At 51.0% G+C, this 16,791-nt stretch overlaps 1 protein-coding gene across 1 annotated transcript; it reads right to left on the bottom strand.

Moving 5' to 3' along the window:
* Positions 1-2,606: 2,606 nt before the first annotated feature.
* Positions 2,607-16,589, bottom strand: KRT72 (keratin 72). Its single transcript, XM_087442354.1, has 9 exons — positions 16,128-16,589; positions 14,342-14,556; positions 9,271-9,331; positions 8,870-8,965; positions 7,975-8,139; positions 7,225-7,350; positions 4,618-4,838; positions 3,936-3,970; positions 2,607-3,180 (listed from the first exon to the last, which is right to left on the bottom strand). The coding sequence occupies exons 1-9, from the start codon at positions 16,587-16,589 to the stop codon at positions 2,990-2,992; spliced, it is 1,572 nt and encodes a 523-aa protein (XP_087298480.1). The 3' UTR covers positions 2,607-2,989.
* Between the last annotated feature and the right edge of the window lie 202 nt (positions 16,590-16,791).

The raw sequence follows: 16,791 nt of genomic DNA, 5'->3' as shown, positions 1-16,791 counted from the left end.
CAGGGCCTGGGCAACACGGAGGCTGGGGCCAGCCTGGGCACGCCAGGGAGCAAAACAGCATCTCCTCCAGCTGGCAGCTCTGCGGTGGGCATGGAGCCTGTCCCAGATCATCCCACAGCCTCTCCGTTGCTGGGAAGAGTCCTCCGCAGCCACACAGACGGAAGGTGCAGTACCTGGGGCTGAGGGCAGAGGGCAGTGTATGCGCAAAATACAGGCACCGAGGAGTTATTTTTCCTGCCTGGAAACTAGCAGTTGGTGCCTGGCTGGGAATGTTTCAGTGAATAGAGCCAGTGCCCTCTGCCCCTCACTCAGGCCGTCTCAGCCAGGTCTCTGCGCACAGTCCTGCTGTGCTCGACTGGTCATGAACCCTTGCGCAGCTGGCAAACACAGAAGGCCCCATGGGCACGCACTAATTGTTAGAATAACAGCTAACATCTATTGGCTGCAAACTGTATTCCAGGCACTGTATTACCCCCATTACCCCTTTTCCTATTCTCAACTCTCCTCCAAGGGGAGAACTTTGACAGGTAATGAGGTGTCGTGGCTGGAAGCATGGACTCTGGAGCTGGACTGTGATTCAACTCCCAACTCTGCTGTTTACTGACCGTGCGACCTCGGGTGGGTTATTTACACCCTCTGAGCCTCAATCTCCTCATCACTGAGATGTGCATTATTACAATCACATCTTGTAACAATAATACCTATCAGGTTGTTGGGGGAATTAATCGAGTTGCCAGACGTAAAGCGCTTAGAAGAGTTAGTGCTGAGAACAGAACCTGGCAGATGGGGAGCACTCAGCAGAGGCCAGCTGGTCCAACACTACTTTACAAGGGCAGGGTCTTGCCCAGGGCCACTGCCAGCCATTAGAAGAGCCAGATTCGAAGCCGGGCATCTGACACCCAGCCGGTGTGCTAGACCTGGGGCCGTCGCCGGAGACAATCCGGGCTCACGCCTGTTGTCTGAGGATCCAGTTTAGCATGTGACCCAGCTTGCTTGATAAATTCTATAAACTGCAGACACGCAGATGCATAGAAAACACGAATTTATTAATACAAATGTCTCCTCATTTGCACATCGGGTCATCAGGACTCACATGTGTGCTCTCTGAGCTCTTGCTCTCCGTGAGGGTGGGCTACGCTAAGCTGGGCGTTCCTGCGGCAGACGTGCACTGAGTGCTAACTGTAAGCCAGACTTGAGGACCCAGGGACAAGGGGCTGGGAGGCGGTAGGGTGAGGGGACAGACATGCAGCTAACATGACACCAGGAAGATAAAGGACCAACTGTAATACGGACTGGGGACAGTGCCGTGGGTGTCCGGGGCTGTGAACTTGGGCAGGGCCCTTGGCCACTCAGGCCTTGGTTTGCCCACCTGTAAAGTGGGGGGACAGGAGAGTTGTTGGGCCGGCAGCTCTAATGTTCCTGCTCCTTTAACGCTTGATGACTTAACAGAATCCACCCAGAGGGACCAGAAAACGCATGAACTTGGGAGGTGGCATTTCAGCCACAAAGGATGGCCAAGCTTTCAATAAATGCGGCATGGGCACCCGAGATTGGACGATCATATTTGCAAAGGTCCTTGTTGTGAAAATCCTGGCCTGCTGGAAGAAAGGCTGGAGTGTAAGGCTAGGGAAAGACAAGGAGGAGAGGGGTCATGGGCATCTTGAATGCCACCCTCAAATGAGGCTCGTCCTTGGAAGGTGGTCTCGACCTTGAGGACTCTGCTCCTTAGCACCGCGCTCAAGTCAACTCTGCTAACTGACCCCGAGGAAACCAACACCCCTGCAGAAACACACATGCGCCTCGAAGAGCACCCCAGCATCCCCATGCTTCCTACTCCACTTAACTTTTCTTCGTAGTGGTTGGTCATCACTACTTGACAGTGTATTATCTGTTTCTCTGTTAGTTGCATATTTCTCCCCACTAGACCGTAAGCCCTGTGAGGACTGGTCTGTGCCTGGTGGTTCACCCAGTGTTCCCGGTGCCTGAGCAATGCCCTGCTCACTAAAGACTGGTTCAATGAGCCACTGCTACAGACACACAATAGACACCGATGCCTCCACAAAGCATATATACGTGCAGGCCTCAAACCTTAGGGTGGAAAAGAATTGGGTGGAAGAAGAGGAAAGCAGGGCCATTGTTGGGGAGCAGGATTGGGGGGTGGGAGAGCTGGAGAGTGAGGAGGCGAGGAAAAAGAAGGACTGACCGCTCTAGCAACAAGAGACCATTGGTGTGGGACACTGGGGGTGCTTTTGAGAAGCCACGCTGAAGCTCGAACACCTGACGGTCCTGGCGTGACTTGGCTCCTTGCTCACAGCAGTGAGAGCCTCTCTGTACCGGGTGACAATGCCCGTCTCACAGGGCTGCTGTGTGGCACAGGCGCCCCAGTGCAGGGGATGCACTGAGCCCGTCCAGAGGCACCTCAGTAACAAACCCCGGCTGTTTACCAGGAGCAGTGCTCACCCAGTGCCCACCTGGCCAGAACCAGACGGCCAAGATCCGAGTCAGGCGAGGGACCCGGGGGAAAGCAAGAGTGAGACCCAGTAAAGTTAGACGGGGGGGATCAGATGCGAAAGCAGACAGATTCGACACTGAGACTCAAAGGGCATTGATCCTTTATTGCAGGAGAAGCAGAGAACCGGACATGACCCCAACCAGAGGACAAAGAGAGCCCCTTGGCCGTGAAGGCCTAAGAAAGGCAGGGGGCAGAGGGGCTGCGCCTGGCCGCAGGGAAGCATCCTGGGTACGTGTGTTATCTCCGCATGTGGGGGCAGTGACCCAGTGAAAGGTGGCCAAGGAGGAGGTCACCAAGAGTGCCCACAACTGGACTTCCCCCATCAGAGCATCGCCCGCTGGGGACAACCAGGAGAGAGGAGGGACTGGGATTGTGGTGACGGAGGAAGCACTTCCCGACTTGGAAAGGGGGCCCGGGGGTGGAGAAGGAGGAGATGGCTGCAGCTCCCTGCTCACGGAGCCACCCGCCGCCTGCCCTTCATCGCGAGGCCTTCTTGGTCGCACAGCTGCTGCCCGAGGCTTTGAGGAGGGGATCCTTGAACTCGCTGCCACAGCTGCCTTTGGTTTTGACGTCTGCGGCCGCGGGCTTGTAGCTGTATCTGCTGGAGGCGCCAAAGCCCAGGCTGAAGCCAGCCCCTCCTGCCCCGGCACTGGTGTTGCTGATGACGGCTGGAATGACAGAGGAGACCCCCGCCCCATCGGCCCTCCTGAGACATCCCAGCCACTCCCTTAGTTCTCTCCCTGCAGTGGCTTCATGCGGAGACAAATGCTCTCTGTTGTGTATTTTTAGCTTACTAGGAGACTTCCATCGGCACTGACGGTTTTTCATGTACTTGGCCCCATGTATTTGACCTTTTCCTATTAGTCTGTGTCAGTCTAGCAACATCAGACTTTAAGGCTCTATCAGTGAATTTCCCATGAGTGGGGCCAAATGAACAGAGGCACTTGGCGGAGGCCTTCAGGTGAAGGGCCGCCGGGCATCTCCGCTCTCCTAACAGCACCTCCCCTGCCGCTCGCAGGCTTTTAAACCTGAAGGAGGGGATTTCAGCTGTCTTGTTCCATCGTGCCACCTTTCAGCCTCCCCTTAATCCCTCTTCCTGCAATTCAGGGCCTTTATTTTGGTCCGGCCTCAATAAAAAGGGAATGTAGCCATCAAGCATCATTCTTACAACAGACTCTCGGATTATACGCTGTTGGGGATCATCCGATCTTTCTATAGGTTATGCTTTTGTATTTCATGATATTATTATTTTTCTCCATCCACTGCTTCTCCGTGGTTACTAAAGCCAGCTCCCTCTTTGGGCCCCTAAGTCCCCCCGTGAACCCACTCTGGTACTCTGACTTCTCTTTGGTGTCACGGAATTGGAGGGACTTCGACTTCTGGTAGGTGACCAAAGGCAGAACTGAATCCTGCGGGTACTTACAGATGCTCACGGAATTCGGATATTCACCAGACATCCTGGAGAGGGAGAAGAAGAGCAGATAAACCCTCCGTAAACCATCATCTCGTCTATCCAGGGAGTCACCTCTGTGAATTAGCCTCTCCTCTCAGAATGTGCCACCTTCCACCCCATCCCAGCCTCCTTTCTTCCCATACACCTCTCCAGAAATGGAGAAGTGAGATGACAAGTCTGCTACCAGGAGTCAGCTCTCCATCAAAGTGGCTGTGGGATTATCTGATTATCTGAGTGGGATAACTGGGCCCCCGCTTCCCTCCGGTTATGCCGTTGGTCTTAGACAATTAAGAGAAATGAGCTCACATCCTCACTGGGCCCCAGCTTTGCCAGAGCGACCTTGAACTTAGATGACTCTTGGAGGCCATCTGCCAGCCCCCCACACGACCCTCCGTTAAGAATGCATCATGAGCGGCCAGGGATGCCCTGCTTCTCAAATGTTGCTGGCGTTCGTTCTTCCTCTCCTATCACCTCTTTGAGATTTTTACACCTTAGTCTTTCTTGCTGTCTAACTCTGGTCTTTCCTACTGCACCACGTCAAGCCCATTCTCTCTGGTTCTACCTCAGTAGGACGTGAATAGAGCTACACTGTTTGTCTTCAATCTTCCCAGTAACGTGGAGACGTAACTGCTCCAAAGATATCGGCCCTCACCGGCACTCCTCGCTCTCCAGCAGCTTGCGGTAGGTGGCGATCTCCACGTCCAGGGCCAGCTTTGTGCTCATGAGCTCCTTGTACTCGCGCAGCATGCGGGCCAGCTCATCCTTGGCCTGGTGCAGGGCGCCCTCCAGCTCATCTAGCTTGACCCGGGCGTCCTTCAGGGCACAGTCACCCCTCTGCTCGGCATCGGCGATGGCCGTCTCCAGGTTGGAGCACTGAGGGGCAAAGAAATTCAGTGCTTTGAGTCAGAGCACAGTTCTGAGATGCTGCTCAGACGACCTCCCCTCCTTTGGGCTGACAGTAAATGCTTTGAGGTCCTCCTGGTTTCTCCCCTTTGGACATCACTAGAGATGAATCTGTCCTTCTTCTGACTGCAGGCACAGTTCACTCCAGCTCATGCCCTGGCACGTGAAGGTGGAGTGTCCTTACCATGGCAGAGAGGAGGGGAAGGAGAGAAGGTGGGCTACCTGCGACATGGCCCCTGCCCTCTCCCTCTTGTCTGTAACATCAGCTGTAGGATCCTAATGCCAACCCTGAAAAGTCTCTAGATAGCTGGCCTTAATTCTGCCCCACAGTGTAAAGGTTGTCTCAGGAGATCCTGTAAATTGTGAAAAAAATTAGGGACTAATGAAGTTCCTGTTAATAAAATGTCTGTCCAATAAACCTGCCACACTGAGAGTCTGGCCTCCAAAGTCTCAGAGAGAATCATGCTATATGGCAACAGTCTTAAAAGATACTTTTGCATAACTAACAGGTTTTACAAGTTCATAAACTTCTGGCTGGTGGATATAAACATGTAACTTGCAGGAAGAAACTGCAGATGGGGCTCTGTGCTTGTATCCCTGTGGGAGCTCCTGGGTGGGCTTCTTGAGCCTTGTAGTCTTGGGTGTGTGTTCTGGTCACTTGGCTAAGGTTTGGGTGGGATCTAAGTATCTGGCTTCTCTTTCTGGTGTGTCTCCTTCTCTGGAGTCAAATTTGCTTCACCCCGAGGAGAGAAGCTCATCCTGAAGCCAGATGGAATTCTAGACTGTTGTCCAGCTGGTGCCAGTCTCCTCTGCCAGGCAGGCCCCCAGCCATGCAAGCACCCACAGCATTCTGGGTGAGTGGCTCACAGCCTCAGCAGAGACACCTAGGACCCAGCTGCCTGGCCATCGAAAGTCATGTCCCATCCTGGAGACCGTGGAGGTCTAATTATTCAGGGGATGGCAATAAACTCTGTGACCTGAATTCAATCAAACTGCCTCTATTCTTTTTCACTGACCAAGATCCTGCAGGGTGAACCTGGGAGACTCCAAAAGCTTGGGTGTTGTGAATTGATGTGAGTTGAGAGGACACGACATTTGGGCATCCTTTGAAACAAGACCATGTGGATTCTGGGGCCACTGAATGCCAGGAGAGTCTGCATGTAACACTGTGGGCTTCTTAGGTGGAGGGGCCAGACGGGCAGGAAAGCCCCTTGGCTGAGGGCTCTCAAGAGGAGCCACTGGGACCAAGCATCACGAGTGATCTCCACAGAGGGCATCTTCCCCGAACTCCAAAGCACGGTGGCAGTCTGATTGCAAAAAGTCCCTTTCTGGTTCATGGCAATAACCATGAACACGTAGCATTTTATCAGATAAACATTGTAATCGGATACTGAGGGTAGCTTCAAACCCCTTGTTTTTCTTTCATTTGTGCAGAGCTTGATTAAATAATAACACCATAGTTCCTATTTAATCTGGTCTTTCTTCTTCCCACGGCCATAAGCCTTACTGCACAGAGGAGCCATGTGTGTGTGTGTGTGTGGGTGTGTGTGTGTGCAGGGCAGGGGAGGCGGGGTAAAGGGCAGGGCAGGAGGATGAGGCGACTTGACTTGCCCAAAGCTGAGACCTCACATCCTTGCACTGGCCTCCACAAACTCTGGGAAACCCACGAGTTTGCTCCAGAATCACAAGCGTGGCCCCAATAAGGGCCCCCAGGGGGTGCCCATTGCAGTACCCCCCACAGCACCACCACAGGGAAGGGCAAACAGAGCAGAGCCCTGGCCAAGTCTAGGGTGGGGGCTCTTCCTTCCCTACTCTTCTTTAAAATCCACTGCCGGACCCTCCTTCCTCCAGCGTGGATTCATCATGTGAAACTTCCAACCAGCTCCCTTTTACCTACTGCATTGGGTCTAAACTCCACTGCCCGGCTTTGAGAGTGCCCATAATCCGCCCCTTCCTGCCCAGTGCTGTCCTGCCCCCTGCCACCCCACTCATCGTGGACCCTCTGCTCCGGTAGGCGACTCTCCTCCCTGCACGCATGCCCATCCTGGATCCACGGCTCCTGCTGGTCCCGTCACCGCCCCTTCCCCTCTCCTTTCTCCCTCCCATGGCAGTGCACCTCCTGCAGAAAGCCTCACTGGGGTCCTCATTCAGCTCGAGCCCGCTGGACTACTATAGCTGTTAAGAGCGTGCCGCACAGAGGGGGAACGCTCCACGCTTCCACACGGTTCAGATTGTTCTCTCCTCATGAATTATAAACGCCCTGAGAAGGGACTGTGTCTTACTCTTTTCCACAATTGGTCTCATACCAATTGGTGCTCAGTAAGCCCTGTTAGCTGATTCATTTCAGAGAACCCACCTGCTTCTTCGCACTCCCTATCTCGGAGCGGATCCTCTGGATCAGACGGTTGAGCTCCGAGATCTCAGCCTTGCTGAGTTTGAGGTCATCTCCATGCTGGCCCGCCGTGACCTGCAGCTCCTGGATCTGAGGTTCAGTCACAAGAGAAGAGGAGCAGAGGACAGTTGGGAATTTACCTCTTGAGGGTGTTCAGCAGGGCGAGGGGGGTGACCACATGCTGTTCTCATTATGCAAACAGTGTAGGCACCATGGAAGGAGGGAGGGAGGGGAGAGAAAGGGAAAGAGGGAGGGAAGGCAAACGTGGGGGAGAAAGACAGCCCTTTCCTTCTGGAGAGGAAGGCCCTGCCCCAGTTCACCAGGATCCTTGGGTTCTCAAACATGAGAGCCTTGGTGGAGTTCGAATTGTCTGTTCTCATTTTGACAAAGCTGAAAACGATGAAAAGCCGAGATGTGTGGATTACACACAGAAACAGTATCAGGGTCCTATCAGGGTTGTGGCTGGTGTGGCCTCCACTGACAGCAAGGGCCATGGCAGGCGGATGGCTAAGCCCATATGTCCCCAACATGCCAAGACTGTGGTTGACCTCCCTGCACCAGAGGGAGGCATTTCCACAAGGCCCAACTCCAAGACAAAGGAGATCTCTGCCCAGCCCAAATACACACACATGCACACACGCATGCACACCTGCACACGATGAGAGGGCAGCAGCTGTAGTCACTGGGCCTCTGCACAGCTGGCACCCAGCTCACCTTGGTCTGGTACAGCGCCTCGGCCTCGGCCTTGCTCTTCAGGGCGATCTCCTCGTACTGGGCGCGCACCTCGGCGATGATGCTGTCCAGGTCCAGGTCCCGGTTGTTGTCCATGGACAGGATGACAGACGTGTCGCTGATGTGGGACTGGATCTGAGCGATCTCCTGGGGGACAGTTAGGGGAGAGGAGCCAGCCTCCTGATCCTCCCTGGCGAATCTCCCACTGCCCTTTCTGCACTTTTTCGGGGTTTGAACGCCGTCTTCAGCAGAGCCCACGGCACCAGTGCCTGCCCGTGTGAGATGAGCACATTGCGCTTCCGGCCCCAGGATCGCCGGCCCCCTCCCCGTGCACTGGGGACCTTTCCCGTCTCCATTCCACTCCTTCTGCAGCAACGACCACCTTCAGCCGTAGAACCATCTGGACTCCTTACACAGCAGTCAGCGCCCTCCAGGGAGTCACCAGTGACCTTCCCTTCTGCAGGCCTCTCATGCTTTAGCACACCTGAGGCCTCCACCCTCCGCTTGTTCTGCTCCTTCAGGCTGGAACATCATGCCCTTCCCAGCACCCATGGAGACCTTCTCCATCTTTTTCCAGGAACCTTCCCTGACAGCTCAGGCAGAATTCACCACTCCTTCCTCTGCGCTCCCAAAACTCATCGACATGTGGTTTTCCCACCAGACTGTGAATTCCTGGAGGATAGGAATCATTTCTTCTCCGTCATGGTCTCCTCAATGCCCCCCCTCATTGCTCAGCACTCAGGCCTCAGAGAATGTCTGCTGCCCTGAATTAAAAGGCTTTTCTGCCAGCCTTGGTCCACACAACCATCTGGGCCAAGGGCCAGAAGCCACGTGGAAGAGGAGCAGACCACACAAGAGCAGTGCGCGAGGTCCTTACCCCTTCGTAGAGGCACCTGAAGAACTTGATCTCGTCCGTCAAGGAGTCCACCTTGGCCTGCAGCTCAGCCTTGTTCATGAAGGCGGCGTCCACATCCTGGGGAGCACAGAGGGGGCCAGCTGCCTCCCCTCCCTCCCTCCCCGCCACAAGCAGCCCCAGGGCCCCTCCTCTCTCCCCTCCCCTTACCCCATGCTCCATAGGGAGGCCCAGTCCAGGAGAGCAAACCAGCTAATACGCAGTGCAATGGCCGCCCCAGAGAGCAGCAAAATGCCTGCAGTTTAAGCCCCCGGCCAAGGGACTGCGTGACCCACAGGGTCCCTTTCCTCAGCCTATAAACATCACTGTGCCAGCTGCTCAGCGGGCCCTCTAGGCTTCCTCCAGCCTTCCTGCTCCCCTCGTACCTTCTTGAGCACCACAAACTCATTCTCAGCAGCTGTGCGTCTGTTAATCTCCACCTCGTACCTGCACGAGGCAAGAGAAAGGAGAAAGCGTTGCCACTGGGATAATTCAGTTCTGCAAACACCGAGCAGTTAGTGAGCACCTCTGTGCCAAGAGCTGCAGGGCAGTGCCCACAAACTGAGGTTCACGCACCCCTGGGACATGCATAGCCTTCCTAAAGGGGATGTGACAAGGACAGGTGTGAAGGAATCAATTTCCAGCTCCTTAGTTCATATGCAGTCGGCCCTGAAATGTGTCTGCCTGAGGATGCACCTGGGATGGAGACGTCATGCAGGTTCTTCTGTCCCATCTCCCTTCACAACTCCCCCCTCCCATGTGACAGCAGAAAGACGCACCCCCTCTGCCATGGGGCACCTTAGTACAATGCATTAGCCCAAGGAGGAAAAACCTCCCAGGCACCAAACAAAACACCATTCCCACCATCAAGATGTGTGTTATACCTGTTTCTTATACCCATTTCTGTTCCAGGTGAGGCAGGATCTTGGAAGTTGGGTGTTTGGATGGGGCTGGGATGTTCTTAATACAGAAACACCGTAGATTGGGGAGGTAAGAGTATTGATCACTCCATTTAAAGACCTCACTACTCCACCCCTCTGCCAGGTTAGCGAAGTGGGTTATTTAAAATGTGACTGGAACATTTTCTGAGATTGACAGATTTTTTTAGCTACACTGGATGAAACACACAGAAAACAGTTTGTATAATTTATCTCAGATTCCATGTGTGTTATGCAAAAGACAATTGAAAACTTCTTTATATCAAATTATATTATGAAACAGTTGTTTCTGTTACAACCAATCTTTATCTCATATTACCTTATAAAATATTCAATATTGCCTACCTCCTATTAACAAAAATAAAAACACATGCTAGTTGCCAGACTAGTTTTTAGCAGTTTCTATCTTTCTATTTCATAAAATACATAGAAAAAGTTTGATCATGATGGCTATCAAAATTAATGACATTAATTTGTTATATATAATTTTTCATTATTTACTTCTAGAAACCAAAGACCAGAGTTCAATACACACATTTACAAAGAAAACCAATGCATTTTATAGTCCTATTGACTTTACAAATAACTTATGATTTAAAAAATACATTATAATGCATAATTAAAATTTAAACCATGAGAAACTGCATATTGATTTCTTGTTTTATAGCATAAATAGATGTATTAATTATACAAAATCTACATCACTTTAATTTTGAATGCTTTCAATAATCTACTATTGAGATGTAGTCCTTAGTTGATTGCTGAGTGGATTTTACGAGTCCCCAAAGTGCATATTATATTTTTATTTGAATTTAGAAATGAAGCCAGACTTTTTTCTGACAAAAAGCAACTCTTATTTCTCTGGTTTGACAATGACAGCTGGCTTTTCCCATCAAGCTAGGTGACAAATATTGTCTATAAATTGAATGAGCTGAATCTGTAGCTCTAACGTTTTGAATATGTGTGTGTACATACAAAAAACTGTGGGATAAAAGATCACTTTTTAAAAATTAAGAATTGACAAAGGTATATTGAATACGAACAATATTTGTATGTCCCCAGTCCTTCCTGGTTTACTGGATTCAACACGATGCCCTAAGGGCCAGGCTACGTCGTATAAGCAGTGGTCACTTGATTGCTCTTGGTAAAGCTGTTTTGAAAAACTTCCCAGAAACTTGGAAGGTAAATGATTTTATTGACTAGGAAACAAATCCTTTTTGCAAGTCAGGTGGTTTTCAATTTTTGCCTTCCACAAAAAGAAAGAAGGAGCTGAGCTGTCAGCTGACAGCTTGTTAAAAATGATCCTTGATAGGGCCGGCCCCGTGGCTTAGCGGTTAAGTGCACGCGCTCCGCTACTGGCGGCCCGGGTTCGGATCCCGGGCGCGCACCGACGCACCGCTTCTCCGGCCATGCTGAGGCCGCGTCCCACATACAGCAACTAGAAGGATGTGCAACTATGACACACAACTATCTACTGGGGCTATGGGGAGAACAAGGAGGAGGACTGGCAATAGATGTTAGCTCAGGGCCGGTCTTCCTCACAAAAAAAAAAAAAAATGATCCTTGATAATGAGACGTGATTTTGACACGTAATCATTCAATCATTCATCTAAGAAATATATGTTGAATGCGGGGTACTTTTTAGACATTTGGGCTAAATCGGTGAACAAAACAAACAAATATCTGCCTTCATGGAGCAGAGAGATAAAATCAACAGAGTGAATAAGTGAATTATGTAGTAGGGTAGAAAGTAGGCACTATGGAAGAAAGAAAAACTGGAAAGGCATTCAAAGAACTGAGTGACACCGCTCCTGCAAAACTCCTTCCCTTAAAATCTATTTGTCTGAACAAAGTTTCCCAGCACTTAGATGAGAATGAAAAAGTACAGGCCTAGAATCCTGTCTCATTCAACAAGCATCGATATTCAGACCCGGGTAACTAAGCCAGTTGGAAAAAAAATGTGCCCCATTCAATTTAAGAAATGTGTTTCCAAAATTATTATTTACTTTTTATGTTTATTATTTAACAAAATTAGTAACACATCTTGTTGTTTGGATAACCCAACCCAGAATAACTCTTTAAGATCTAAAAGCTTAGGATCAGAAGAAGTAAACTTTCTGAACTTGCAAGTTACCTGCAGATTTGTGGCAGGTAGGGTGATCAATAAAAGACGTTGAGGCAGAAAATATATGACACTGGAACAAAATTATATGGAGAAAGTGGCAGAAAAATTGGAGTTCAAACGAGGAAAGGATCCAAATTTATCATTTTTAAAGCAGAGCTTGTTCATTAACTTTTTAGAAAAACAATGGTGGGTATTCAACCGCCATGGATACGTATCTGATTGGATACACTTGAGTTAAAATAGCCATTATAACTTTAAATGGCAATATATATAATATGCTTTAAAGTATGTCCTCTGCAACTACTTAAATTTATGATAAAAAATTTTATAAGAATTTTTTTAATTATGAGATTTTTTAAATTGTGAGTTTTTAAAAATTATTTTAGAGTTTCTATGAGAAAAATCTAGAAGACTACTGCCACGGAGTATAGAATGGTGCTTAAGACACATACACTGCCTGTCCTCTAGAATCTCATAGTTTTACATTTAAGGTAACTGCACTGAAAATTCTAACAGAAAAATGACTTTATGATTAGGGTCTCTTAGAATATATCATAAGAGAGGTACAAAAACAGTGGCTGAGGATCCACAATTGGGAGAGATTAGTGATAAAATTAATTTTTAAAAATAATAAGTGCAGCCAATATTTCTTCTACCCCTTACTACACGCTAAACATTGTGCTAAACTCTTCACATACATTATTCCATCCAGTTCCCACAAAAGCCCTATGAAGTAGGTTCTATTATTATCTCCCAATTTATGAATGAGGTGAAGACATGCCCGAGGTCATAAAGCTAGTTAATAGTGAAGTTGGATTCATTCTTAGTGTATAGAAACGTAACAGATTTTTGAGTATTGATTTTGTATCCTGCAACTTTACTGAATTCGTGTATTAGTTCCAACAGTTTCTCGATAGAGTCTTTAGGGTTTTCTATATATAAGATCATGGGAATTTTTGACATAGACTGGGCTTCCTGCTGATTTGAGCAGGTGGGAGCATTGAGCCTGGGTACTCTGGACACCAATTAAAGAATGACGGTGAGCCATGGGCTGGTGGGAATTGCCATACCAGTTACACTGAATTCTGAAATTCCATTGAGCATGTTAAATTGAATCAAGGTGCTCCCGCTGATGCAGCTTAGCAAGAGGAAAAGAAAATGGTGAAGCTAGGATTCAAATTCAAGACTTCTGACATCAGGGACACAATGTCTTACATTTGTCCACCACTTAGGTTCTTTTAAAAGCTGTTAACACATCACTGTCTGGCATTACCCTCTCAACAGCTCCTCTAGGTGGCAAGGCAGGTATCAGTATCAGATTCTTATAAATATTAAAACTGAAGTTCACAAACGATCAAGAGATTCACCCATGGTCAATCGACTGGTGAGTGGTAATTCTGGAACCTGGCCTTTCCAGTCTGAAAGGCCCAGAGACAGCACAGCCCCTGATGCCCCTGACCTGGACATCTGGGCTGTGCCTGGCAGCTCCCTCTTCTTCCCAGAATCCTGCTCAAACCTCCTTCGGGCTCCAATTCCCATCTTAATTCCACTCAGTCTCAATTCACACTGTATTCATGTCTGCAGATTGGGGGCTCTCTGGAAGTGTTCTCTAAGCCCGTCCCCACAATCTGTGCACATTCGGAGGCTAGGGACCATGTCACCTCCTTCAGGATCTCCATGCAGGGCTCGGGCCAGAATTCTGCTCTAGGGGGACTGCAGAATAGGGATGGACGGGAAGATTGGATGTGGAGCAGGAGAAATCACTCAGCTCTGACCATCTCCACCCCTTGAACAGTGGAAGAAGTCATCAATCCCTAGAAATCTTGGCACCAGCAAGCAAACTTCCAAAACCTCAGACCACACTGAGCCTAGATTTATCTCTCTCTCCTCATTGGCCCAACTTGGAGGGAGAAACCATCTCTGGTTCCACGAACATTCTCAATTATTCTCTTTAATAGTGGGATTCAGCAGCACAGATATGCCGCAACATGAAAAAAGTGTTTAAAAACTCATTTTTGCCTAGCTTTAAGATTTGTTCTGGGATTAGTGGGGTGTCTCATGTTCCAGGAACTGCCATGGAAAGCCTCACTCAGGAGGAGCTACAAAGTTATTTGGGTTGTCCATCCAGCTTTGAGACAATTCTCTTCCCCCCATTCCTCCATTTCCAATGTTAAAAATTGAGCACGCCATTTCCTAGGCAATTCGGAGCACCATTTTGGGAAGACCTTTTCTCTTCCTAAGTCTCACCCTGTCTGGATCTCTCTCCCTGCCCTATGGGAAAGGAAACAGCAGTGGAATCAGCACAGGCTCTCAGAAGGCAAAAATGCTGGCTCCACATGGAAACCTCGTCTGTAATCAAGACCCCCAGTGGATACGCTCTGCCCCTCCGCTCACCTCTTCTTGTAGTCCTCCACCACGTCCCGCACGCTCCTCAGCTCCGAGTCCAGCCTCACCCTGTCCCCGGACAGCGTGTCCAGCTGCTTCCGCAGGTTGCTGATGTAGCCCTCGAGGACGGGCTCCAGGTTGTTCCTGCAGTTGTTCAGGTCCAGCTGCTGCAGCAGCTCCCACTTGGTCTCCAGCACTTGGTTCTGCTGCTCCAGGAAGCGCACCTGGAACCCAAAGGTGGTCACAGCCCAGAATCCCCATGCTGTTGCCTCTCAAGAGTGGGGAGAGGGCCCCAGAAATCGGATGCAGTCATCCTGGGGTGGGGGGTGGGGGCAGGAAAAAGCAACATCCGAGAGTGGATTCAGCCAGGCGACATGCCCTTCTGGGTCTCCAAGACAAGAAATAAGAAAAGAAATCGGGAAGTGGGTTTAGACAATGCCACGTCTGCCACCCTGAGTTACCATGTGACTGAGGTGGCTTGTCTCGCTATAAAGGCTGGTATTTTCAGAGTGACGGGAAATGGGAAGCAGGGGAGACACAGTGACCAGGGCTGGCACTGGAGGGTCACTCTGGTGGCCAGCATATTCTCTCTTATGTGCAGCCTAAATTGCTCTTGGTTGGTTTCTTTCTTTGGTTTTCAAAGTGAATTATCACATCTTTACAAGTTTCCTTCATGCTTGACCAAAGGTTTCACATTTTTGGACTAATAACTTCAGGCCCTCTGCCACTCACCCATTTCTCCTCTCACCTGTGTCTTTAGCTTGAGGGAGAGAAGGATATACGCTGGGGAAGAGCAGACTTAGAGGAAGGAAATGACTCCGTCCTCTGGGACAGCAGCTCTGCTTCTTCCACTCCTGCCCTCTCCCCTCCAGCCACCTCACTTCCTCTTCCCGAGCACAGCGGTGAGGGACACTGGCTACCGTCCCCTCTTTATCACCTTGGCCACCTTTTTCAGCCTCCCTCTGTCTTAGTGTCCTCCTCTGGAAGGCAGAATGATACCAGCATCATGGTGCATTGATCCATGAGAGCCCCTTGGGACAGCACCCGGCACTGAGCAACGTCAGCCATGGTTAGTGTTGTGTCCCCTGTCACTCATGGTCTAGACCTTCTGCCCCAAGTGGAGACGGGAGAAGCCCATTCCTTGTCTCGTCCCCATTCACTGGGGTCACTGCCTCCAAATCTCCAGAAACAGCCTCCCCATTACCCAATTTCTGGGCACCCACGACACCATACAGCACATAAATGTAACTTGACATGCCCTCCTTCCGAATCTTCTCCCCTCAGCCCCACCCTTCAATTTTCCAGCCCTTTCTCTTCCTCCTCTAGAAACCTTCCTGGCTTACAGCCTTATCCCACTTCCCATCTTCTAAGTCCTTCCCCATTCACCAAGCATCGTGTCCTGTGACACCCCCTGGCCTGTGTCCCTCTAATGCCCCTGTCCTGGATGTGTCCCCATCTCCTTGTCTGATATTGAGAGCGCTCAGAGGGCCCATTTCCCACATCTCCTGTCCCTGACACACCCCCTCCCTTCCCAGGGTCTTGTCCCTGCAAAGAAGGAATGGAGCTCCTATTTACCGGAATTGTGTGCCAGGCACTGTTCTAAGCAATTTGTGAACATCCAAATCATCCTCATTACAACCCTCCGCGGTGAGAGCCGCTCTTGTGCCCATTTTACAGATGAGGAAAGGGAGGCTCAGAGAGGATAACTAACTGGTCCAAGTTCCCGCGCAGCTGTCAGTGGCAGAGCGAGTACCCCTGTGAACGCTGCTCACCAAAGCAGGGACAGGCGACCCACCTTGTCGATGAAGGAGGCGAACTTGTTGTTCAGAGCCTTGATCTGCTCCCGCTCCTGGGCGTGTACCTTCTGGATCCCGGGGTCCAGCTCCACGTTGAGCGGGGCCAGGAGGCTCCTGTTGACGGTGACCTGAGGGATGCCGCCGGGCGGGCACACGGAGGGGCAGGCGGGCCCCAGCCCGGCGCTGCCAAAGACGGTGCCCACGAAGCCGCGCAGGCGGCCGCCGCCCGTGCCCGCGCAGTGGCCCAGCGCGCAGGCGCCGCCCCGCCTGGCCGCGGCGCTCAAGGCCGGGCGCCGGCCGCCCCCCGGGCTGAAGACGCTCCTGCTGCGGAAGGCGGCCGTGCCCTTGACGCCGGCCCGGAACGGGGCGGAGCTGCTGCTGACCCGGCCCGCGATGACGGCCGAGCAGCCGCTGAAGCCCAGGCGCTCGGGGCCGGGGTGGCGGTGCAGCTGGCGGCTCATGGCTGCGAGGAGCGGCTGCGGGCGGCGCGGGAGGCAGGAGGGGCGCGGGGCGCTGGACTCGCCGCCCTCGCCCGCCCCTTAAATAGCCGGAGCGCGGGGCCGGGCCGGCTGGAGGCAGCCTAATTTGTAGGTCGGGAACATCTTTTAGGCCACATGGGGCCTCTTGTGTTCTTCGTTTAGGAGATTACCATCCTCTCTCTGA

The sequence above is a fragment of the Ceratotherium simum genome, chromosome 17 (genome assembly GCF_057802395.1).
Source record: "Ceratotherium simum simum isolate JZ-2026a chromosome 17, ASM5780239v1, whole genome shotgun sequence".
Taxonomy (NCBI): domain Eukaryota; kingdom Metazoa; phylum Chordata; class Mammalia; order Perissodactyla; family Rhinocerotidae; genus Ceratotherium; species Ceratotherium simum.
Note: the sequence above shows the minus strand (reverse complement) of the source record. Positions and strands in the feature narration are given on the sequence as shown.

Excerpts from the sequence above, each read along its gene's own strand:
- KRT72 (XM_087442354.1), bottom strand. The coding sequence starts at position 16,589 with ATGAGCCGCCAGCTGCACCGCCACCCCGGCCCCGAGCGCCTGGGCTTC. Across the intron at positions 8,966-9,270 it reads AGTTTGTGGTGCTCAAGAAG|GATGTGGACGCCGCCTTCAT; the intron begins GTACGAGGGGAG and ends TGTGCTCCCCAG. Across the intron at positions 3,971-4,617 it reads CTGGAGAGCGAGGAGTGCCG|GATGTCTGGTGAATATCCGA; the intron begins GTGAGGGCCGAT and ends CTCCCTCTCCAG.